We start from the raw sequence: 26,819 nt of genomic DNA on the forward strand, positions 1-26,819 counted from the left end.
ATGTTCATGTAAATACATGCATGCTACTTGCAACAGTGTATCTGTGATAAGCTTATGAGTATTTATTAACTCCATTTTATATTATCAACTATAAAGGCACTGTGGTCAAGCAGCAAATCCTGTGCCTATACCTCTATTTTGGGTACAGAGTTTCAACAGGTAGCGATACAGAGTGATCTTCAGATGGCTGTGAAACACTGAATGAAAAGAGAACAAAACTTACCATCCTTAGAGGGTTTAGTGAAAAACTGCCCTTGAAATGACTCTCCTTGGTGGCTGAATCTGATTTAATTTACTACTTAGTTGACCATAAACTAATGCCTTTATCTAACAGAAATACGCGGGTGCTTAGCAGGCACTATCTGAATACACATGACCACAGATGCATGTTTATTTTATAGCATGTAACTTCAGCAGAATTCTTTATATAAACATAAATGTGAAGAACTGATGAGGCTCATCTGTAGCTTTTGACGGAGGCTAGACATAACAACAAGCATCTTTGAGAGGCATAAGACAGAACTTCTAAATATGGCTCACTGACATTGGGGGACAGCAAAGCAAACACATCCTTGTTGTGTTCCTCTCCTAGAGCCTCTCTTTCCCTGCCCCACCCTCAAAATTCAACTTTTTGACAACATATTTTGAGGTCTGGAGGACTTGGGTACATTACAAAGATTTAAAAGATTGAAGAATAAATGCCCTAGAAACACCATAAACGTTGAGGTTCTTATAACGGTATCTGTATGACAAATAACACAGGATTTCCCAGAACAGATATATCACAGTTCAGTTGTGGAGGCTGCATGTCTCTATCTCTCAGCTATTTCTGAAGGATTATCTGAAAAAAATGTTTATTGGAGATATGTAAATGAGCCATTCCTTTAAAATCAGTGGAAAACAAGGTGACAAATAGAAATAAGTGTTAAGGTGAAAAGGGATTTTGGTAAGAGAACTGGTATCATTTTTAGGATTACTCCAAGTACAGGGATACATATGGAAAAGTTTAGAATTTAAGCATTGGCAGAAATATTTTTAAAAGAAGCAATGAAAGCAACATGACTAAGGATCCTGATGGTGGACTTGCAAAATACGAACTGAGCCCTCCTTTGGGACATCACACCTCATTGGTAGTTGATGAATAAACAGCACTGCTAATTGGGATACCCATCGTAATCTTCCTGAGTAAACGAGATTTAGCATGTTGCGCTCTACTTTAGGAATAAAACAAAATCCCACACAGTTTTGTTGTCAAAGCACCCACAGAAAGCCCTTAATGAACTAAAACCCACAGACAAGACCTCAAGTTCAACTTTTCTAAGTCTGATAAAACTTGGGTTGACAGTCCTGTCTAATAGGCCAGGAAATTACTGTATGTCTGCCTGAAATCAAGTGGCATTTATTAGGTTCATCAACATTTCTAGGCTGTTTTCAAAATGTGAGCTAGCCCATTTGGTGCAGACACTGTACTGCACTCTAGTATGACAACGTTCCTCAGAACAGCCTCCAGCTGGTTTTAGTTACAGAGCTGTAATGACTGGAATAACTCTTACAGTGCCCACTTAGGATCGAGAAGATGGCAAACAACTTCCCAGTTGCATGCCCTTCCTGCTGTCCTTGCCATACATAGCAGATGAGCGTAGGACTGCTCATATGCTGGAATATCACCACCGTGACCCTGTGAACTGCTTGTTGAGCTGCCCTGAGACACGACAACAGAACAAAGCAGTGCTAAGAGGGGCCAGGATTTGAAACAGGGTCTAGAATTTGGCCTAGTTTGGTGTGTAATATTGCCTATCCCTATACCAGCTGAACAAAAAGGAGTTTTCATAAAGAATCCAAAGGGTTTATCTGCACCTACTAAGTCCCAAGTAGCAGAGCTTTCTGATCTTATTTGAACGAGGACTAAACTTGAGATGCCCATACCTATCATTTCACAAACACCTCTCACTGGCACAAGGGAAATAGAGCATATACTGGATGGATCAAAGACAGAAAAAAAGTGACCTTACCTCTGTAATCTGAAACCTGGTTTTGACTCTTCTGAGTAGTTTAAAAACAGATGCACTTACTCCCTGATTTTTATATCAAAGCAAAATGCAAATAAGGTGATATCACATCATCTGTCTGCTTCATTTTGAACTATTTATTTTGATTTGGAAGTATGATCAAAGAATTCCTCTTTGCTTGATAAGTAAACAGTGTCATTTCAATCCAGCTATTATCATATGCATTCCTAAAGGACTCATCACTGTGAGCATCCAGACTATGCTAACCTGGGATCACAGACACCGTCTTCTATTGCATTCTCAGAGCTATATTTAAAACGCACTCTCAATATTCTGAACTGTGTTATGTACTGGTTGCTACCCCTTCCCTGTTCTAAAGCAATGCCATACATATATGCCATACATAGATGTATACTTCTGCGTGAAGCCATCCTGAAAATCCTGGGCTTCCACAGGGAGGGAAAGGAATCCTTTGCCCCATGTGAAAGAGCAGCTCCCAGTGCTGTTAACACTGCTGTTCTGTAACCATATCTCAAAGCAGCTACAAAAAAGCTTGCAGTGTCACAGTAGTGATTTTCTAGCATATGAAACTGTTCTATAGCCATTACTACACTTTTCCTGGGTGGTTAGATAAACTGTGTGGGACACAGGTTATGAAAGGGTCCTCTGTGGACACTTCCAATCTGCTAATACCCATCAGGACAAGGTGACATGACCCAACAGGAGGTACAGGAACAACAATCTTGTCACACATCATCTGTGGCATTTTCTTCCTGTCTGCAGAAATAACGAATAGGATAGGATGGTGTTACTTACAAGTACTAATAACCAAGTATTTTCTAAATGGTGAAGAGTTGTGTGCTTAGAAAATAAGATCACATAGTAGTCTAATCATGTTATGGTGCAAAACTTGTGCAATCCAATCCCATCAATATCCACTTACCCGAGTTTTCAGTCAACTCAGCATTATGGTACTATGGCCTTATCATTACATGTTTGCTGATCAATTTACAAATGCAATTTCTAAGTCATAATGTATTATTAACATCATCAGGGAAGACCACTTTCTCAGAACTTGGGCATCATCATGCTCAGATCGAGGTCCAGAGTCACCCCTTTCCATTTGACTGAGGCCACTTTTGTCTGCAGGAGCCCACGTTCTTCTGGAAACTTCCCAAAAGACCTTAAAGATTAATTTAACTTTTGCAGCTCTACCAGCAGCCACACTTCTGAAGTTGAGAGGAACAGCTGTAGAGAGACCACTGCATCATGAGTTTTGAAAAATAAGGACTGGATGAATGTGGATTTTGCCTTTGATAGATTAATCACACAAGCTGCGCTAACAGTGAAATTATTTTTCTTGTTACTACTACAATAGTGACTTCTGACAAATAAGTGTTTTGGAACTCATGATATGTCTGACCTACAGAAGACATGGCTCTGTAGAAAACTTGTCATTTTAGTCCAATATATAGCAACTGTTCAGTGTGGAGAACTCCAGATCATTCATCATTACGTCACTCAAAATAACAGCATATCAAAAAGGCTGCTAGTTGTGCCTGTTGTGTCCTTTTATTAGCAGACCTACATAAGAGAATAGTAAATTCATTTTATCAGTTTACTATAATACTCCCTACCCATTCTGCACCAATACCACTGGAAGTACAGTGGATAACAAAGGAACACAAGAACTTAAAACTGTCTTCTGTGTTTAGCTTCTCAATCTCCTCTTCCATACTCAAGAAAAGGACACTAGGAATGACTTATTTTTTGATGAACGTTTCTCAGGAACTCAGCACTATTCTAAAGCACAAAGGTTAAACAACAGCTCCACAAGTGGTGGAATTTAACTCACTTTCTTGATTCCATTTAGCCCCTACTCTATGTCCTTCTAATGCAATTTTTTCAGACCTACACCACGTATAATACACTCTCAAATCCCCTGTCCTGAAGGCAGACATAGTGCCTGACCAGTCAGCAGACCAAGCAAAACAAGGCTCACATGGCAGCATCTCTCAGGACAGGCCATAAGTTGAGGCTTCTCCTCTACCCAGGTGCCAATTTTCATCAAACTTACAGGAGCTTCATGCAAACCTATTCCCCTCACGAATTTTTTTGGCACTAGGCAATACAGTCAAAGTTGTGAAGACATGGCCAGACAATAACAGTGATAGGGACAGATGATATGACCGTAAGTCTCATTTCCTCAGGAAATCGGGATAGAAAAATGAAGGCCACAAATACACACATGAACTGAAACTCTCAGAATAAGAAATCTCTTAAAGAAAACTAAAATATACCTATACAGTTAATATATAGTAATTATCCATTTCTCAGAGAACGAAAGCTGTGTTAAAATACTCAGAAAAAATAGTATCGGTTAATTTGCTCCACAGCAACCCCCTTCCCCTGCCACTGATTCCCAGAAGTGACAAAGTGATTGTTCTAGCTGCAACAAGCATTAAGTTAAAGAGCTAAACATATGTTAAAGAACAGATGAATAATCGCCTCTGTAAGTGAAAGTGTACCTGAACAAAATCATGGTTTGGTTTCAAGTCCATCCCCTGGTAAAAACCCCAGTCTCCAAGCCGTTCCCCACCTCTGTGACCAACATTCCCTGCATATACAGAGAATTTGCCACTCCAGGTTCGGGATTTTGTCTTTCCAAATATCCCACCCCCGATCTCCTGTAGAGCAGGAACAGGCTCTGGAGGAGCTTCCCCTTCACATAGAATCCCACTGCTCTCCTAAAGTGAAGAAAGTGTTTAACTAAATTGCCACTGTGATTGATTTTTAATGTAGAAATGCTTGCAGTGGTATAATCCAACAGACACAGATGGTAATCTAATTTGTGCGGACTAATTAATAGCATAAACCAACACACTGTCAAAACATAAAAAGGGCAATATAAAAATATTAAGAGCAGGTTTCCCTTGTCATTGGTTAGATTATTTTACCAAAAACTGAATGTAGATATGTGAATGATTTTAAGCACATTGCACAGGGAAGAAGAAAATTAAGTCAGGAACAGATCTCATAGTCTGGCAAAGAAAACACATGACAGATCCAGACTAATGGAAGAAATGATGGAATTCGTAAAAGATGTTGAAGCTTTTCTTATTTCCCCCTTGGCCTTTGGCATAGGCAGGGGAGAGCATTATTCAATTACATTATCACAGAATGTATTCTTGACATGTTAAATCCTGAAGTTTGAACTGGTATGTTACTTCAGCAGTTGTCTGAGTTCTTACAGTGTACATCTGAAGCAGTAAGCTATTTTAACAAAAGCTATTTTTGCTATTTCAGAGAGTAAAACATTTATCAAGTATTTAAAAACTCTTTCCATTCAATAGTCCACATTTTATTTAGATCAATATTAGTTTGCACCTTTTTATAGTAACATGGCTTGTTTACCTGAAGACGCTACTTGGAGTCATGTTATCTCCCTCAAACCTAAAATATGATTTGCTAGGTGAATCAACACAAAATTTGGCACCCATTGTCACTGCTAAGGACCCAGACAAGGTCAGTTTTGGTGCTGCTGTGGAGAGAGCAGGATGACACATAGCCACTGACACGGAATTTTTTATTGTGCGGAGGGGTGGGGGTCTGTGTCATTCACCTTATGGCATCTGAGGCAAGCTCAGCTCTGGTGAAGAGTATAATAAATGGCTACAAAGGCAGAAGCAAATTTATCAGAAGCAGTCTATTAGACCAACAGTTGGGTAACCTACAGTAGGTGCTTTCTCCTGGATAACAAGTACAGCATTTCAGACCTTCAGCAAGTTCAGGAAATTCTCCCATTTCATTCAGTAACACAACATTGACAGAGCAGAAAGAGACTCAAGCAACTCCACTGCAATTAGAGTTACTGATCTTCCTCAAATTACTAATAGGGGGGGAAAAAAAAAAAAGTAGTGATGTTGAAGCACTAATGAGCTGTGGAAGGCAGGAGATCTCCATGTCGTGAGGCTTCACTACATTTCTGTAGCTGTGTAGGTAGCAATATTATCCTATTCAGAAAGGAAAAATTTCTTACAAAGGTTTCTTGTGCTAAATACATACATCCCAGGCTTGCCCCTCCACCCACACCCATCCATTATTATCGTTGTATGAACAACATCCATACTTTATAAGAGTAAATTTCACAAGTTCAAAAAAAGTAGATCTTAGCATTCAGGGGCACCAGGTGTTTCACAGACAGCAAAAAGCACTTTGATAATCTCAAAACCAATCAATTTGTACAAGAAGGGATAGCAAATAGTTTAGAAAACAGAAGTCATGGATCACTATCATGCAACCAGATCCTCTCATGCCAACACCAAAAAAGCAGAAAATAAAGAATGTATACAACAAAAAGTTTTCATTGACCTGATTTGTCAGAGATGTTGGCTGTGACTGGCGCGGTGGAGCAGCTTGTGTTAGCCTTTGCGCTGTCCTTGGAAGAACCAACTTTGGGTTTATTTTTCGTTGCCTCTAGTGCTTTGACCTTCTTGGCATGTTTACTTCCTTTGTAGTGGGCCTCGGCCTGGCTCTACAAAGGAGAACAAATCAGGCTCACTTTTTTCTGTACATCTATATAAACACAATGGGTGACAAGGCAGAAAAGTGACACTTTCAATAGCAGGCACCATATTATTCCACCTAGAAAATTTTAGTAGCTTTATACTAACAATTTTTCTAGATATAAGTGCTTATATATTCAAACGACAGGCTTTTAATGAATGGTACGTTTTCAGTAACTCGAAAAAAGAGGCTTTGAGATTACATAAAATTCTGTCACTCCTAATGTAATTCTTTGCTTCCATGGTGCTTAAAGATTTAAAGCACTATACAAATGTAAACACACGCAATTGAGAAAGATGCTACTCAATTTTCAAGTACTTTTTCCTAGTCTTTATTGCTTGTAGCTAGAAAGATGTACCATGCTGTAACATCATTAAATAACACGTTCTTCCTTCTGTTTGATCTAGTGCAAAAGTCATAAAGTATTTTCATCATTACATTAACAGCAATTGAAACAGGCATTAATGACGTTATGACTTCACTATTAGACCAAGCAAGAAGGGTTAAAATGAAGAAACACCATACCTATAAGCTTCAGTAGACCCAAGTAAAAGACAGAAAGTTAAATACTTATCAGTCCCGATTGTTTTATAAAGTGCTTTGAATAATTTTTTCCAAAGACTAAGATTTTTCTTTTTTTTTTGGCTAAAGTGTTTTATATATAATGTACTCCTTATTGGTCTGCCCAAATAGAACATGTACGGAGATGTAATGTTTATTTCACATTTGTCTTAAAACTATCTTCAAAAATTGTATCAGTGTTTTTGAAGTTGCACAGCTAAGGCTAGACACATAAATTAATGCCTGTTTTTTCAGTGATTTTGAGTCCTCATTGTTGTTCCTGACTCATTACATAACCAGCTACCTTGACAAATCAGGCCACTTTGTTAGGTGCAAAACTCAGGAACTACGTGCTTCATACAAACTCCAAAGCTTGGAAGTTTCAGCTAATAAATTTAAACATTTTTCTTGCCTTCTTAAGAAAGTAATTTACCAAAAAAGGGTAAGAAACATAATTTTATACAAAGCACAGTCTATTTTCATAACATTATACTATCCAGCAACAGATTTGCATTATTAGTATTTCCAAATATAGTTTTTAAAAATTATTTCAGTCATACTACCAGGCGCCTCTATTGAAGGTTACATATTAACTAAAAAAGTTAATATTGTAGTTTATTTCCATGTGAAACACTCAGAGAAAGCATGCTTCATGTAACCAGGTGACCACACCTTGGCACCTGGAGTATAAAAACACCAGTGCAAGTAAACTTTTACCACATTCATGCAAAACCACATTCTCTCTCTTCGATTGACCAGGACTATTTTATTTAGTTCTCTGTGTTAAATGAAGCGAGACATGAAACAAGTCACATGCTTTTTATAAAAAGCAACTATTAAATCTCAGACATTTCAATTCCATAAAGAGTGCTACCATAACGAGGAAAACCATTTTAAGATCAGCAGAAATAGGTATTACAATACAGTCACTTTGGGACAGCATGTAATAACAGTTTTATGATATGGTGGAGTGTAAGTGAAGAGTAGAAACAGCTGGACCAGACAGGAGAATAGACAGTGTGTTGGAGTGTTGGAGTCCTCACAAAAATTATATGCACCATTAAAACTGATGGAGAACTGCCACTAAAACAGAGGAGTGAAGTTCGTATAGACCGAAGCTTCTTAAGTGATTACACACCCTGTGAAACACAGTGCTTTCCACCTCAAAAGGATGGTGTACATGGCATGTTGTGGCTGCATCTTTTCTTTTACAGATTTCAGTAAGCAAGCATTCAGTAAGAAAGGCTGCTAGATAAATTCTGCTTTGAATTCCTTTGAACTTGAGATTTTTTTAAAAACTTTATTATGAAAACAGTAAAGAGTCTACTCATCAATTGCTATTAAACTATTTCTTGATTTTAAAACCTTTGAAATATTAACATGTGTACAAACAGAATTTAAGGATTATAAAGAAACAAACAGCTATACCACTACTACTTCGTGCACTACTTAAAGGGACACTTGTCAACTTCCGGGTTGGACCTCTTCAGTTCTGAATGTGGGTAGAGGAGCACAGATCTGTTTGCACCCTGTTATGTCGACGGGCCTTACACCGGCACAGGAGTCTCGCTTTGTCTCTCTCCACCCTTGTTGGGTTTTATCCATTTCTCTTAAGCTTTGCTGTTGCTACGTCATGCACTAGAAGGAGCGTTTGCCATCAACAACATTAAGTAAATTATTCACATGTTACAGTGTACAAAAAGTGAGGCTAAAAATTAAGGTGTATATATACCTTTTCTGTTCCAAGACTTTTAACTTTAAATAATAGCAAGTACAAGATTTTCCACTCAAGCATTCTCAAGTTGATGATGTCCCTTTAAATATTTTAACTCTGTGCATATATGTGCTGTTGATAGGATCATATGCTGCCTGAGGCCAAAGCTCTTGGCATAAGAGACATAAGTGCACTCAAGAGAAAGACTTAGTAAGTCAATTACTTGATAATAAGCCTTTCTGCTGATATTTGCAATAACAATGCCTGCAATATCAGTAATAACCTACTACAGTCTTTGATTCCCTTCATTCAATCCTCATATAGTGTGCATGACACCTGTTGAGAACAAACAAGCCCAGGCAGAATTAAAATTAAGATTTTCATAAACACAAGCAAAGTCTCATGGGAACATGGTGAATGGACTCATTTTTTATTTAAGTTCTGTAATTATTATGATATTTTTATTATCGAATTCATAGCTGTACATGATAAGGCCAAAAGGTATTGCTATGATCATCTAAGTAGGGCTTCTGAAAACATCAGGCTTTTCCCAAAGTGTTTGAACTAGTCCACATTCCTTTGGGGAAAAAAAATTCCAGCTTTGATTTTAAAGTTGCTAGGGATGGAAAAATCTACGTTTGGTAAATTGTTTCAGTGCTTCACTTTGTCAGTTAAGTACATACCATTTATTTCTACACCAAATTTGTCTAATTTCAAATTCCAGTGGCTGAATTTTGTTGAAGCTTTGTTTTTTAGGCTCTTTCAACTCATCTCTGTTCTGCGAGTAGAAACACAGATACTTTTTCAATTGTGAATTTAGAGGAGCATTCCTTGAGGTATTGAAGCAATATTTCCTAGCCATAAGCACTATTTTCTAACCCTTTCTGATACACCTGAAGTTCAGAGTTTGCTTATTATCCACTGTGGGATAAGTCATTTGATTCAGTTGCCTTTTGGTAACTGAAATGCAGTATCAACATGGAACTATGTTCTAACTGTGTTACGGAAACCACTGGAGTTTTCTGGAGTCATGGTAAGCAAAATTAAAAAGGACATCTGTGGGAATCTGAAATTCGAATGCAAATTCTGATTATTACTGGTACCAGTTATTCCGATTATTAACGTCCTGATCATCACTAACCCTAGTTTTAAAAATATTTGCACATGTACCACATTAAAGGCAAACATATTTGTTCCAAGTCCCATTTAAAACTTGTTTCTGACACAAATACAGCAATATAGTACAGGTTATGAGCTCTGTAACATACAGCATCGAAATACAAAACATAACTTTGAAATAAGCCATGACACATACAATTTTCATTTTTAGTTAAGACAAGAAGCCGAACATTTATTTTCGTTTGCTCTGATAATCCAAAGGAAGTTCTGTACACGCAAGGTTTAAAAGTCACACGTATAAAAGAAAGACAATTTACCAGTTTTAACATAACACTCCAATAAAATATAAAATGAAATTAAGAGTCAATTATCTTAGGAAAGCAGTATTTTAAAGGATACTGACTATACTTTTTGATAATCTTTAACATTAACTAAACTAAGTACAACTAATCATGCAAATTCCATATCACCAAAACTATATTTGAGAAAATAAAAAAAGTTAGGAAAAGCCAAAATAAAGATATGTAACCATAATGAATCTCTCTATACTCATGTACTGTGCTGCTTATTTATTTATTTATTTATAAATTTTTTATAATGTATTCCAGTATATAGGGCTGCATTTACTGTAGGGATGAATCAATTCTACACTAAAATAATTTATCTGTGCCTCAATTCAATATTATTGAAATACTGCATTTTTTTATTTCAAAAAGAAGAAGTTAAATTTATTGCTTATACAATTGAAATTAAATGTCACCATTGAACTTCTGTTATTATTATAATTTTTAAATGAAGTGCCTACTAGGTTAAGGAAGGCAGTTTTTGAAAAAGTGGAATTCCCTCCCTAAAAGGAAAATCGAGTTTCCACTTGGTTCTAAAACTGACTGTGGTCTATTAGCTTGAGTTATATGCATTCTGACATTTCACAATGGAATCCCTCTACTTATTAGAAAGTATAGAAAGTCATCAAGTACTGGCTAGTAAGTTTAATGAACAGGAAAAGCTTTAAGCTGTGATAAACGCGACATTAAATACCAGAATGCAAAAAATACCTTTGTACTGACAGGCCAAATTCCACAGAAGTGTTTCTACGTTTGCCTGGCACTACATTTTGATCAACAGGATGCATATTTTAAGACACTAAACATATGTCTAAATCTTTACAAGACGATGGTTTAGTGGAAAGCCTTATTTTGAATTTAGTTGCAAATAATTAAGAATATCATTGACAGACAAATAAATATGCAATTTTCTCTCACTGTTTTTCAAATTTCTACACCTCAAAATGGTGGAAGGATGCCCATCCTCTCTTTAAGAAATCTAGATTTTTAGTTCCATTCACAGTCTTTAAGTAGTAATTAAAAAACCCTAACCAATTAAACCTTATGTGTTTGTGGTTTTTTTTTAAGAAAGCCTTCTATGCTATAAGGATGAATGGCTGGATTGTACAAAAGGACAAGTTTTTCCTCTCTTAAAAATATATTTCACTGAGACACATAAATGATCCAAATGTTACATTTTATTTATAATCTAAAGTTAATTGCTACTTTCAACTGCAAATTATTACGTTTGAAATCTAAGCATCAGGATGTTAAACTGTGAGACTACATACGTTAGCCTTATATACTAGATTGCATCAAATAAAACATCAGCAATGTAAATGTTTATCTTCTACATGTAAACATGTTTTCTAAAATAAATGTGAATACTATTAGCATATTATAGGGCTTAAAATAACCTCAATAGCTTTACTTTGCATAAACTTAAACATGTGTATATGTATAGCTATGTATATATTGAAAGATTAGATAACCAGGAAACATACAGATCATACAGATTCACTGACAGTGGTATTACCTTTAAAAAAACCTCTGAAATTCAGGTAAGACTGTAGTACAAAAGATCATGGAAAATTATCCCTGTCAGGAGCGATGACTGACAGTATATTTGAAAGCAGCACTGTTCATTTTGACAGTTCACAAGTAACTGAGTTTTAGAATCTACTTGGTGTGTGAATGACTAATTAACTGAAATTATTACTACATAAAGAGACAAAATATTAACCTACCAGATCCCTTCAATGACAACCTGATGCAAGGTTTGACTGAGTGTAATGGCTCAGTGTGTACGTGTGAGAGATCAAAATTTTTTTCAGGTTTCTTCAGAATCAGCTGAAGTAGCCCTTCAAGAGGTCTCAATGGAAATAAGACCACTGGACTGCCAACACTTAAGCTGAATGCTTGAATCTGCTCCCGCATTATCCAGTTGGACAATTAACATATAAAATTAAATGTATGTAGAGCAGCATGACATTAGGAAGGAGAAACATAGAAATAAAGGGAGACGGAAGTATCCACGTGGGAAGCCTGGGTTCATGCCTTAGGCTCTGCAGTGCCAGGTGAGTGCCATAACTACATGGAACTGAATATGGTGTCTTGTAGCCTCTATTTCTTCTCCCTTGGTACTGCATGTTTTTAAAGCAGGAGTTCCACCCTGGATGGGAAGTCTTCTCAACAGCAATTTTATCTCAAATGCTGTAATCTTTTGGTGTCAATACAATGCTAATCTCCAATGAAAAATATTTTGTTGAAAATACCACAAAAGCTTCTGCCAATAACAGTTCAAACACATAGGCAATTTACAGCTGAAGACTTCGAAGATACGTAATTATGCTGAAAACTTCTGTTCTTCTCTGGAGTATCTACAAATTCTTCCTGCATACTATAAAATGTTTTAAGTAATTAAAAAAAAGAAAATCTAACATGTCCTAAATATAGTCACAACATACACTGTAGAAAGACCACCTCTCAACACCTGTGTACCTGCCCACTTTTATAAATGAAGCTGATTCCAATTCCAGAGGGCATATCATTAATACAGAATTTCCTTTTTTCATAATTATTTCAGAATACTTACAACATCCTCATAACATTCAGGTCTTTATCCTAAATTATCAATAGCATGAATTACCAAAGTTTTTTTTGAGGTCATCAGAATTTGTGTCTGAAAGATATAAATAAAGCCTGAGTAGTCCCGGAAGGTAAGTAATAGTGTTCTTGTAAAAGCACAGATCTAAGCGAGGCTGTGACTTCCAGAATCCCTGATAACTAAAGAACTCCATCATAACTACATAGTCTTGAGTATAAAAAAATTAATTGTTTTCGCAGGTAAAGCTCTTAGTGTGAAAGCAGTTAGGCTAACCGTAACTGCCTTAGATTGGGCAGTTAGGAGAAGTGCTTTAATGAAGTTTGTGCAGCATCCCTGAGAGCTCTCCCGACATGGCTGCAAACAGCAGTGGTCCTGTTAGCGAAGGCATCTAACTGTGCAAGCTCCCTTTCTTAAAATAGTAAGAGGTCTACCAAACATTTGATCACATAGTTTACCCGTTAGAACCATACTGTAAGAGTGCACATATCTATGCGAGGAGTGTATAAATTAAGAATTTAGACTAGAATCACAACTTCAATAAAAATTACATGAAGTGATACATTAGAAAGTGCTGTTGAAAAATTTAGTTTTATCTCATTTGATATTAATTATAGATGTAGTTGAAGAAATGTGCAAAACTTAAGTGTTCATACATTTGTTATACCAAAGCTATGCATTATTTTTTCAGCTCTGTTCTCAATGGAAATCTAAAACCTAATTGCTTCAAATAGTAAGGTAGATTACTACTGAAAAGGACATAGAAAAATCAAAAAATGTGAAGATCAGATATGTCTTAACGAGTTAACTCATATTTTAAATATCTAACCAAACTTAGTTAAAAGCTTTGTTAAATAGCTGTTATTTGAACAGAACTCTCAGCACATTATAACCCTGTACCCTATAATCATGCATTATTTCTGTCATGTTGGAGCTGACAACTTTCATCATTTTGTCAGTTCTGTCTACAAAACAGAAAATCACCTTCACAAGTTCCTGAGATTTATGCTTTTAATTACCTCCTATCTGCTTCACTACACTCCAAACCCAAAGAATCAATATAAATAGTCTCATTTATAGGGAAAATGTAAAACATCTGACAAAAGATGCTGACAGTTCTGTAGATTTTTATTTGATGCTATTGATTATTTCGTGTGTTATCTTTTTGACAGCATGAGTGATTCATTCAAATTCGCAAAGTTAACATTTGGTAATACTTGCCTAAACTTCAAAAATTTGCCTTCTGGCTTTTTAAAAAGATAATCACTATCATCACATAATTTTTATTAGATATAAATGCATTCAACAATAAGATGACCTTCAGCATCTCTTAATGCCCAGCTGTTACGTTTGCTTTTTCTGATCTGCCTACAAGATGTTTTTTCTTGATTTCTGAGTCTTCACAGGTGACACCAAAAAGCAGGACAGACTTACAGTCATTGTGCCATTATTGCCACAGAGCAACATAACACGCAAATGCAAGTTCATTTCAATCAAATTATATCCTATCAACAAGATGGTGCCTACCAGGCTGTATCGCAGCCAAAGACCTTTCTACTAGAAACAGTGCGCAGAGGGAAGCAGATACTTCTTTCAGATGTGATCAGCAGATGACAAACTGTTTTCAAAAAAAACACCACCAAAAAAAAGCAAAGAAAAAAGCCACGTGGGCATAATATATTTTTGTGAGTTTGGAGTACAGAGAGGTCTGGCTGCTGAGGAAAAGGGCTGGATTAGCATTGACATTACTGTACAGTGCCCAAGCTCCAAAAACTCTGTGGACTATCCATACAAGTATGGAGCGAGAAGAGCAGAGAGAAGTTACTTGAACATGAGGTGACGATTCATAGTTCTGGAGAAAAAAGCAATTCTGCAGAAGCCAAACAGGTATTCTTGCAACTGCAACTCACTTTTCTCTTATGGCTGCAAGCTACAGTGTCAGACACCGTAACAGAGTACAACAGACACTTTGGGGACAGTCTGGCCAAAGCTCCACAGCTGCTGGAGGGAATTCTTGCCACACAGCAGCTGCAGGAGATGCTGCAGATTCATCTGGTGGCCAGAAGGAATGAGAAAGAACGAGCCAAGAATAGGCAGAGATACGTGGGATAGAAAACAGCCATTTTTCCCCTTCCTCTGTTGCTACAGGACCCTCTTATGGGAATCATAAGGATTCAGCAAACTCCCTCAAGCTGCTTTTTGTTTCTGCTAGAATGTCTGTAATATAAATAATTAATATCAACAAGTCAGATCTATGTAATTAATATGAAAACTTATTTAGCTAAGCTTATCTATAGTCCACACAGATATACCATGGGTTTGGAAGGAATCCCAGAATTCTTAGAAGGAAAAAAAATATTGTCTCAAAGGCTAAGCCAGATCTTTCTCAGCATGTCTTGCTTCCTCTTGGTGGAATACAGTTACGTCCCTTGCTCTGGTGGCCTTTAAGCAAGCGTAAAATCTGACTCACTATGACAATCTGTTCCATGAAGAGGATTCTTCCTCGTCTGCTGCATGGTCTCCAGTGGTAGTAAATATAACTGAGATATTTCTCATTTTTTCTGTGCTGGATTCTAACACAAGACCGTAGCTTGAACTTTACTGACACACTAGTCATTGCTGCACTGGAACACATACTGTTTCAACATCATGTAGAAATTAAAAGATAAGATAGTGTTAACAGATATTTTGGTGCAAAGACAGAAAAATCTGTGTTTATTCCAATATACTGCAACAAATTTAACTGCAACTATTAACTGACAGTGTTGCTTTTTTTTAAAGTTTTCATAAAAAGTATGTTCCTCTGACTAACACAATAAGGTTCATGAAGTATCTTATTGTCTGTTCTGACTAATCAATCTCATCAGCTACCAATCCTCATAACGCTATCCTTCCTATATTGAAATTTCCTCCTTAATTCAACAGCAGTTGACTAGTTGACTCCTGGTATCTACTATAATGAAAAATTAGGTCAGGAAAAAGCTGTTTTCTCTATTCCCTCCTCATTTTTTTGCCATTTCACTTCCTTGGAAATGTTGAGAGCTCTACTAACTTCCCAGTTTTTTGTGTCATAATCTTAAGGACAATTAACTTTCTACTATTTCTGTTAATGTTTCTTCTCCTCACTATATCCTGCTCCTCCTGCCCTGCTTCAAAAAAAAAAAAAAAAAAAGGAAAGAAAAGAAAAGAAAAGAAAAGAAAAGCAAGAAGAAAAGAAAGCAACAATAAACAAAAAGGCAAACTGACTGAGTGGGGATTCAGTTCTAGAAACAGGCATCCAGTATAATTTGGGATGTCCTCAGGTGTCCTGCCTGGCCTCTAATTGCAGGTCCTCTGTTAGGTCTGCTAGCCTGGTGTGGGTATCCCAGATACCTCAGATAGTCAAATGAAAAGACACTCAGGTTTAGACACCTAATCTCACTCTAAGTACCAGCCACAGCGTCTTAACAAGATCATGTGAAAAATATTGTTGTAGCAACCTCAGTTCTCACTGCTGTCAGGTCAGTATTACTATTACAGACAAAATTCCCACTCAAGGACCTCAAAGTTCAGGCTATTAAAACAACTTTGGTTTGGTGTTACTTCACAGAGATGGCATTTAAATTTTCTGATTCTCAAGACTTTGGATCATCTCTTCCATATTATAGTTTCTCCTGGAGTTGACAGAGCTTGAAAGGGGTGCTCAAACTGATGGTGCTAGCATTTATTAGCAGAAAAACACAATTTCCAAATCAACAAAACTGCAACTAATGAATTCTAGAAAAGGACATGTAGAATATGATGTTGAATGTCTATGAGTGAAAACCCATCATTTCTTTTTTGGAAGAGGATAAACAGATCAGGCTAAAACTAGACTGAATTTAGAGTCTGTACATGGATGTCTTCTTCGTGTTATAGGTTTAAAATTTGTTTCTAAAGTATAGGAGACTGGGAGATCCTGAAGAATCCAGTTAGGAAATGCTCTGTTCAAATTATAATACAGTAGAAGAAAAATAACATCATCCTAGCAACACTTAGCTCTCAAAATATAGAAGGCATCACTTCAACATTAGGTATGTCTACTCCCACACTGGAGACAACCTTTTCTAAAATTTCCTTCCATTCCTGGTATCAGACTTTCTCTTCCTGCAGATAGCTGCACATCCCTGCCTCTGAATCTGATGCCAGAACACTCTCAGCAAAGCTAAACCTGCAGACACACTCACAGAAGAAAAGTGAAACCTTTGCAATTTAACACATTAATTTAGTAGGAGGTTTGACAATTATAAATTGACTAGTCTGAATTTTTTTGGTCTATCGATCCAGACCAGTGAGTGTCCACAGCGTGAGGAAAAGACTGCAGGCAAGGAAACCAATTTTCTTCTTCTCACAGATGAATATCCACTGTTCTGTATGTTACTCATGCAATAGATAAAGCACTACGAGAATCAGCTCAAAATCTTCAAACACCATGCAACTGAAATTCATTTAGGAGAACAAAAGTAAAAAAACTTTCTTAATACCTTACTTCTGTCATTTTTATTTCACTTGCTTGCATACTTTAGGTCAAAGGAATTTCAAAGGAACAAAATGCCCATCAACAACAAGAAGCATATCAGCCTTGTAGACCTAGAAGAAACTGCAAGTGTGAAGTGGCTGTACTACAAACCTCATTCTGCAATGTGCTATGCTCAAGGCTTTAATGCAGGTTATCACAGTTTACGCCACTCAAAAGGCTCTCAGTACATCTTAGGATGTTACATGGTGGAAATGATTCACTGAAAGATTCAACGGTCACAAGGTTCACAAATATCCGACTCCCTTTTCCTCAATCTGCAAACGCAGGGTAGATTGTAAAGAGCATTCCACCCCCTAAGAATTATTTCACATTATAAAGCAATCAAAAAGAAAAATACAAGCAAGGAGTCCAGATATTTATTTATGTGAAGGAGCTAAAAAAGCTGAAAAAGAACTCTGAGTCTGCAGAGCTTAGTTGAAAGGCCATTAGCATTACCTCAGTGAAATTATAACAACGCAGGTTATGGGGAGAATAATATCTGAATAAAATAAGATCTTACTTAAAAATAACAAAAAGGCAGCAAAGACTCAGATAAATAACTCCTAAGATCAAAAGACTGAACCGGCAGGAAAGATTTAAAATCTTACGTAAAGCTTCCAAGAAGAAATTGAATAATGCGATGAAAGGCTAGATAGAAATATTTGTGAAGGCTAAACTTATATTTAAGTATTTTCTGGTATTAGTAACACTACTAGAACCTCAGCACATTCTAAATTCAAATTTCCAGGCTGTTCGTGAATGTCCTGGTACAGCAGACTGCTGTAGGCAGTAAGAAACTGCATTTTATCACTAACAGTGGCACAGCCATGATGCTTCATCCTTTCTCACATTACAAAAGGATGATGGTATTTTCTAGTAACTATAACTGAGCATATTGCTTGCATTTAGAAAGAAAGGAGCATGACACCATATGAATACACCCACCCCACAAGAGGAAACAATGCAATAATCTGCCATGCTCTTGTGATGCCACTACTGAAAGCAGAATACAATATGCACTTGTTCTACTTTACGAGTAAGTCTGGATAGGAAAAATTGCTTCGTTGGCAGATGTACAAATGATATAATATTTCAGCTCTTATTTTGTTTTGAGCCACCAAGCTGTGATTCAGTCCGTCCGCTTGAAGTGCCGTTTGTCCACCTGAATGTCCGTGCGGAGAAAGTGAGCGACTCCTCTAGGGACAGGACCCATCATCAGAGGGGCCCTAACCTCAGGAGGAGAGGGAAGAGCAGGAACAGGCTGAGCTGCCGCCCCGGAAATGGAGTCAGGTCCAGCTCGGAAACAAGACTCAGATCCATGGAGCCCAGGGAACCTTTTAAAAACTTTACCAGTTCCTTGTTTCGATCAGCAAAAGTCAGTATCTGAACCAAGTTTCATCGCAGAAAGCTTTTTTTTAAATCTTAAATCTTAACCTTAAAGAGGATAGTCAAGTGAACTAAATTTTAAATAACGACTTTTGAAATTGGTTAACTAAGTAGATATTACCACTTCAAAGCAAGTTGAATAAGCTTGTGAAAAAATGACAGATTTAAAAATCAATTTGAAGGTAAGATAGCAATGCTTCAAAATCGTTACCAGGCTAGACAACAAAGCCAGACCGGGGAATTCACTTTACATGACACTATTCAAAGTGGATGGTAGAGGCAGAGAAAATCAGAGTAAGAGGTGTGGGGGCTTTATTGCGAATCTCTAGTAGTACCAAGTACTTGCAGGCCTTGAGGAGGTGTCTGCAAACTATTTCATAGACTAAAATTATAATAGGGAAATATATAATATTCATACATCAATTAAGTACTTGTTCTTACACTTGAGATCAACAAAAAATCTGACTGTTTTTGGTTTTTATTAGCTTAATGATAGCAGTAATTAGTCTCCAAGAAAAAATACATATCTTTAAAGTGTCAAAAGGTCATCACTTGCTTAGATACAGTTTTCTTGGAATTTCTTTAATTTTTAGACCACTCAGGAAAAATATTAATGAGATATATATGTTAACATATCAGTCAATATGCTCTTTTGGAACACATTGTTTTGAATTATGCCTCAGAAAATAGCTTCCTTGAACCTTATCATACTAAAAAAGACAGCTAGAAGCAAATGTTCATATTTATTACAAATGAAAATTAGAAAGAAATTGGCAGACATTATTAGAAAGCATATAGGAACAACAGGAAAATGAGATCTTTCCTCTGGAAGAAGAGCAAGCATGACATGAAGAGGACCCTAGGGAAGCCTTTCTGACTGCCCTTCCCCCCTGCTTGTTTTTTTGCAGTACCTCTTGAAGGTTACTGGACTGTCAAATGGGATATCGTCAATGGATGTGGCATTAGATGTTATGCCAGACCCATTCAAGAAAATGAAAGAGCAATGTACCTCTATGGACTTCCACCTCTGAGTGGACAAAGCATCAGCCCAGCAGGCTGAGAAGAATGTAGGCAGAACTGGAATGATTTGTTTGGGAAAAAGAGGTTTAGATTAATTATACCTATTGTACTCAAAAAAAAAAAAGGAATGTAAATAGACAATACTCACATCAGAGTTAAAGCGAAGCTGGCAGACATTACAGGAAATGACTTGTTTCTTCTTAGGGGGAATTGACACTCCAAATGTATGGTTTATTACTGCTTTTTGTACAGGATCCATCTGGAGAACAAACAATAATCAATTTACAACTTTGCAGGGCAATATACAGTACAGAAGAAAAATAAAAAATAACTCTTTCTACTGGAAGATTTTTCTTTTCTTTTCTTTACTTTTTTGAGATAAACAGGAGGAAATAAAATTTCAGCCTGCATAATAATTAGATTTAACACAGGTTAGGGAATTGGTAGCATGCCAGAGCTTATGAAGAAAAGGCAGCTCCACTGTTGCTGCCATCCCCAGGCTACTAAATAGTTCCTCCCCCAAGCCTGCACATCCTCCATGCTGCAGGGCCCTGCTATTGTATCTGGAGTGCAAAGAGCTCCCTGAAAGCCTTTCCCTGTCACCTGCTGATGCAACAGACACATTATGAGCAACCACTTCTGCACCCTAACAAATCATTGTATTTATCTCTACTTTCTTTTCTGTTCAGTGATAGATATTAGCACTTATTTGGAAAGTATTCTCTCCTGGAGACCTCTTTGCGAGAGGAGGTCCTTTGCAGGCTCCATTGGAAACATCACTTGCTGGGAAAAAAGGTCGCAATCCCCAAACATTTCCATGCAGAACTGATGAGTGACAGAGCCCATGGGAAGGCTGAAGTTCAGAGGAGCATACGGGCAGTGTTTGCACCGGGAAATGGTACTGAATTTCCCAGAAACATTTTGACGCTGTGAAAAATTTGAGATAAGTGAAGTGCCAAACATATTAATCCTAAATTTGACTGACCATTTTCAGGAACTGGCAATTGATTACATCTTCGCTAAATACCAGGACTCTGTTGGTCACCAGTTTAGAATATCCTCAAGACGACAGAGAGCTCTGTTGTTACCACTGCAGGAGCTGGGGAATGGCTGGGATGTTAAGGAAAAGAGTTTATAACTGCTATTGCATCGAGGCCTCAATTAAGCATAATATGTCATTTTTCCTGATGTGGTATGGATAGAGATAAAAATTAATTTCCCAACTCAGAAAGATTCAAACATATTTTTCTAACTCAAATAAAACAGAATATCAGCTCTGATCTCGCAGCTGACCCTGCTCTGAGCAGGGGGTTGGACCAGATGACCTCTGAGGTCCCTTTCAGCCCCCATTATCCTACGAGCATCTGCGCACATGTAGTCCTCCCTATCCTTATTTAAGAGGCGAAGTCAATTATGAAGAGGAGAGGGCAAAAAGTGGCAGTCTATAAGAAAAGATAAGTGCTCATTTCCCAATATTTTTTTTTTTAAACTAGTACAGGAGAAAACAGATCAATTCATTATAAAGTTATACTTTTCTGAAGCTTGCTTTGCAGTCACAGTGATGTTTTTTGCCTTTACAGTACTACTCGAAGAAACCAAACCTGGCTGTTTAATCTTTGATGGTACACATCACACATTTGATACTAAGTTCACTTACAAAAGGAAGAAAGAAAAGCTGAAGTTACTGATTCATTAGTTAAAGAATTGTAACAGTAAATAAGTTACTTCCAAACTTTCTAAACCTGAGGATAAAGATTGTAATTTTCCCTTAGTACACATTTAAGCTTCCAGAGAAACCTGCACTAATGAGGGTTTGCTCCACTTACATGCACATGTGCAAATACACAAATTCAAGAAAAACATATTGCATCATACCTGCCTAAGATGACATTCTCCGATAATCTATTACCAAACATTAAACACTTACTTAACAATTTTTTTGGATTATGGCTACACAGGTTTCTTGCTACAGCCCTTTTAAACCAAATGTATGGTTTTGTAAATGTCATTGCTAACAAATTTTCTGGAGACATGCTATAGTTTTTATCAGCTTTTGCCATTAAATACAGTATTTCATTGCCATAGGGGTACGTACCATATTAAGACAATTATGAAAGTAAAAATACCTCGTCTAAAATGAACTACTGAATTATAAATGACACTACAGTGTTGTTACAATGAATGTGATGAAGCCTAAAAAACCCCTAAAATAAGTATCTTTGTTTCTAAAATACAGTGACAGTCGAAAGTTTAAAAGCTTAGAAGAGAACAAACAAATTCTGTTTCTGACTTGTATCATTTATCACATCACCCTGCATAATATATCACAACAATACATGCAGATTAAAAGTTTTCTGAGCATCCATTTTATAACAGATCTGCCAGTCAATGTATATTATTACATTTATAGTACATATTAAAAGATTGCTGTATCATTAGGGAATAGGTGCACTTTTTCTCCCTTAAATGGAAGATACATTTTGCTTTGCAGCTTAACTACTAATTGTTAGATCAGGTAATCTAGAACCAGAGAGCAATGCTGAAAAGTACCTCAACCATTTGAAGTGTCTGAGATCGGTGCAAAAGAAATAGCAAAAATACCCACTAGTGTCTGCAGTTCTGTTTAAAAAAAATAAAAAGGCAAAAAAAGCAGCAGTGATCAATGATTCCTCTGTGCATTCCAGATAACAATCCACAGCACTAGCGTTAGGCAATGCAGTTCAAAACCGTACAATGCAGACTACGCACAAAGTCCCAGCTTCAAACAGATGTAGCAGCACAAGGACAAACTCTCCCAAATACAGCTCACGCTGTCTCCAGAAAGTACCACTCGGGATCCCCAGGGAACAGTTAATGATCCTTCCCAAACCGGAGCCCTGCACGTAGTCTGTTCATGATTAGAATTCAAGAAGTGCCACATTAACAATTAATAGGTTTTAAATATATCAGAAACTGGGGTGGATTACAGCATGCTGGAAAAATAAAATAGTATCTCTCTGTTAGAAAATGAATGCTGCAGGGTAAACCGATCTCAGATCGCCACACAAAATTATCGTCTTCATGGCAGGGAGGGAGGGAGGAAGAAAGAGGGAGAGAGTAATTTGTTGAGGTATATATTAGGAAATGACGCAGCACACTTTGCCCAGTGTGGAGCACCGGTATTTAAAAAACAGTTCTGTAAAACAAAATAACAACAGAAGCTAACAGCTACCACAAATGTACATAAAAATCAGCACTATGCTATTTATGCTATGGGAAGAATTAATAAAGCAATTCACAGTGCTCTGGTAGCCGTAAATAAGTTTAACAGCCTTTTAGTCTAGTTCTCCTATCTCAATTGGTTTAATAAAGAGTTAAATTTAAAAATGTCTTTCCAATAAAGTTGAAGATACTATCTTTTTGCAACAAGTCCCCTTAAAACCACCTGAACTATTAAAGTTAGCAAGGATTAACAGGACTTGGACAAGTTTCAGCGGTAATCTACTACTACTTCTTCTATTTCCCGATTGCAGAACATGCATACAAGGGAAATACTCTACAGCTACTGAGACTGGAAACAACGACCTTCAAAGCAATTAAAAAATGCAAATGTAGCAACAGACAATCCAAAAGCACAGAGGAACTGCTCAACTCCACTGAAGCTCCATCTAGCCTATCGTTTTATTCCCCAAAACTATCATACGTAGTTATCAAGAGAACAGGAACAGCACAAGCATATACAGTATTTCCCCCAACTACTTTCACAAGGTCCACATACTTTTCCCACCAGAAATTTTCCAGAGCCAGGTGTTTTCTGTGTATTTGGCAAATCCCACTGTCTTTCTGTTGCGTAGTCATCCCCTGAGCTGATGTAAAACGTTGCCTTCACTCTTTGCAGTGAGTTCTAATGCCTACGATCTGCTGTGCCAAGAAACAATTACTTTTGTTTAAATGTAGCTCCATGCAACTCAATTTTCTAACACCTGTACCACATTCCAAGTTAATTCTGTGTTGCTCAGTCATTCTGTGCATGGAAAATACTCCATTCCATGACCATCCTTGTTAGCCTTCTCAATTCTGCCACAATTTAGCAAATTCAATCAAATATTTTGAAGACATGGACAGGAACCATATACCATACTCAGGGTGGATCAGTACTGAACTCTGATCTGATATTTTACTGGAATCACTGTTATAAACCTGAGATCTCACTCCCAAGTGTTAATGGCCAATTCATAGCACGTTACTTTCTGTGTGAAGTTTTGTGAAATTTTCCTTGCATGTGCATCACTTTACATTTATCTAGATGCAACTTCATCAACCATTTATTGTCTGGCTTCTCAGTCTCATTAAGGTCTTTCACAGTGTTGTGGTCTTTGTCCTCACTACCTTAGAGAACTTCAGCATTAGCAAACTTCCTCAGCTCACTGGCCTCAGAAGCATCTTTTTGGCATAAGAGGATCCTCATATGCCAATTTAATTTTCTTAAAAATCTTTGGCAAGGGGTTTTGTGAAAACCCTTTTGGTAATTCAAAATATGTCAGTTAAAACATCCTTCTTCACATGTTTTTTGACCCCTACAAACATGTTTGTAAAGACGGATTTATCTTTGAAAAGGCATTATGTTGACACTTTACAGGCTGTTTACAACATGAAATGTCCTCTTATACTATTCTTATTGAGGTTTCTGTTAATTTGCCTGGCAAATATGTCATCCAAAAGCTTATATTTTCCATGGGATGTGTTTTAAAAACTTGCATCAGATTTGCCACCCTTCAGTCCTTAGGTACAAATGCAGTTTTATATGAGCTGTTACACATTATCGTTAATAATTCAACAATTTCATCCTTGAATTCTCTTCTAATTCTTGCTACCAGAAACTCTCCCTGCCCTGCTGTATGTTGTGGTACCACAGATTCTCTTGGTGTCTTCTGAGAACTGAACCAGACCACTAAGAGACATCAAAGTAGACACAGGAAGGAGAAAAAAAAAATGACCAAGTGCATCACGAGAACTCCTTCGGTGAAACTGAAGTTTTAAGTATTTTAAAAGATCTCTTTACACATAGCAGACAGTAAAAACACCAATTTGTGAGCCTCAGAAATAAATTGCACTGATCCTGTGAAGAGGTAAGTTGCTGCAAACAGAAAGGTTAGGTATCATTTCTAAGCCTTTTGTTTAAATGAGGTGACACTACATTGCAAGAAAAGCTAGTTTTTGTGATGTTGGAAATCCAGAATATTTGTATTAGTCTTTTCTCAGGTGTAATCTCCAGTTTCAAAAGTGTGGATAAACTCAGATGCTTATATGAGTTGATGCTTTTGGTGCTTGCCTAGTATCCAGGGCTAAATTGCTGGTTATGCATCTGAACTAGTGATAGTGCACTGATTTACGTTTGCCATTTCTACCTAAGGACCTAATTTCTAAGCTTTCATTCCCTTCCTGAACTGCTTAGCTATCGAAGCACACTAAGCAAGCATCATACATGCTATTGCTACCACTCCAACAAAAAACCTACACCCAAAAGCTCTGTCTTCTTGTAACAGCAGCACATCTGAGTACAATTGTGACTGGGAAATTATGCCGTCACTTCAGTTACCTCTCTTCATGGTGTAACTCTTGAGTCAAATCTAAAGTTGTCTGTTAGTCAAGCATTTGTAAACAGAATATCAGTAAGTCAGTATAAGAGATTTAACTGATTACCACTTAACCACTGGGCATTAAGAAGCTTCTGAAAAAACACTGAGAGTGTCCCTACGGCAAACTGTGTTGTTTTACTCTGATAATACAAAATTTTAAACCGTATGTGGAAACTGATAATATAATCCAATATTTCCCTCTGGCAATCAATGGAAGAAAACAGTGGCATATATAAATTACCAATGCAGGAGCAGCATCTAAATTAAATTCTGAGATTTTTGTAACCATTGGACAACACTCCTTATTTGTGTGCTATTATGATGATGATGATGCTGTAAGTAGGCAAACAGCGACAAAAATCCTGTTGATCAGATCTTTTCAACATCTTTCTAGATCACAAGGCCCGTGAACAACTCCTGTGTTTGAGCTCCAGTTATCAGGAAAGCTGAGCACACTGCCACTGTCGAGAACGACCACAGGCTGAAGCTTGTCATAAATTCTGCCATATATACACAGCCTCCTACCATAACTGCACATACTCAACAGGGCACATACTTAAAATGCCCAGCACAAAATCAGAGCCATCAGCATTCTGATGCAATACTGGGCACACTTTGGCCAACGCAAACTAACAAGAATCTGTTCTCTCCATGGTTGTCCTGCTTTTGTCCCAAGAGGGAACACATTTCTCATTTAGTTAATGCTAAGTGTAATTTACTGTTCAAATCAATGCTATACTGTTACACATTTCTTTGCTTATTTTGCATCACCAGGAACACTTAAGTCAGCTCTACTGATGAAGAGCTGAAAGGAGGTTGTAACGAGGTGGGTGCCAGTCTCTCTTCCCAGGTAACAAGTGATAGGACAAGACCAAACAGCCTCAAGTTGCACCAGGGGAGGCTTAGACTGGATATTGTGAAAAATTTCTTCACTGAAAGGGTTATCAATCATTGGAACAGGCTGTCCAGGAAAGTGGTTGAGTCACCATCCCTGGAGGTGGTTAAAAGACGTGTAGACGTGGCATTTAGGGACATAGTTTAGTGGTGGACTTGGCAGTGTTAGGTTAATGGTTGAACTTGATTAACTCAAGGGTCTTTTCCAACCTAAATGATTCTATGATTCTGTGATGTGCACAACTTCCTTTTCCTGTGGGAATGCTATCTATGCTCCTTGCATATTGGCTCTCCTTGACTAGCACAGAGCGTGTCCCCACATAGATGTATTTCTGTACAGTGAGCCTGCAGTTCTCTAAACGCCACCTCCCCACACCTCCATGTTCTTCAGAAAATTTTGAGGTTTGAAAAACCAGTCACATGTAAATGTCCAGTAACTAAGCCACGGGAGGACTTTCGTCAGATTC

General features: G+C 37.3%; 1 protein-coding gene across 9 annotated transcripts in view; it reads right to left on the minus strand.

The window, feature by feature from the left end:
* The window catches only part of ZNF385B (zinc finger protein 385B), a 151,761-nt gene that overhangs the window by 21,096 nt on the left and 103,846 nt on the right, over window positions 1-26,819 (minus strand). For all 9 annotated transcript variants that reach the window (XM_009934016.2, XM_075431225.1, XM_075431229.1 and 6 more), the window contains exons 3-4: window positions 19,989-20,099; window positions 6,381-6,543 (exon numbers count right to left, since the gene is read on the minus strand). In XM_009934016.2, coding sequence (XP_009932318.1) covers window positions 6,381-6,543; window positions 19,989-20,099 — 274 coding nt within the window. The remainder of the gene's footprint in view (window positions 1-6,380; window positions 6,544-19,988; window positions 20,100-26,819) is intronic.

The sequence above is a fragment of the Opisthocomus hoazin genome, chromosome 9, assembly GCF_030867145.1.
Source record: "Opisthocomus hoazin isolate bOpiHoa1 chromosome 9, bOpiHoa1.hap1, whole genome shotgun sequence".
Classification (NCBI taxonomy): domain Eukaryota; kingdom Metazoa; phylum Chordata; class Aves; order Opisthocomiformes; family Opisthocomidae; genus Opisthocomus; species Opisthocomus hoazin.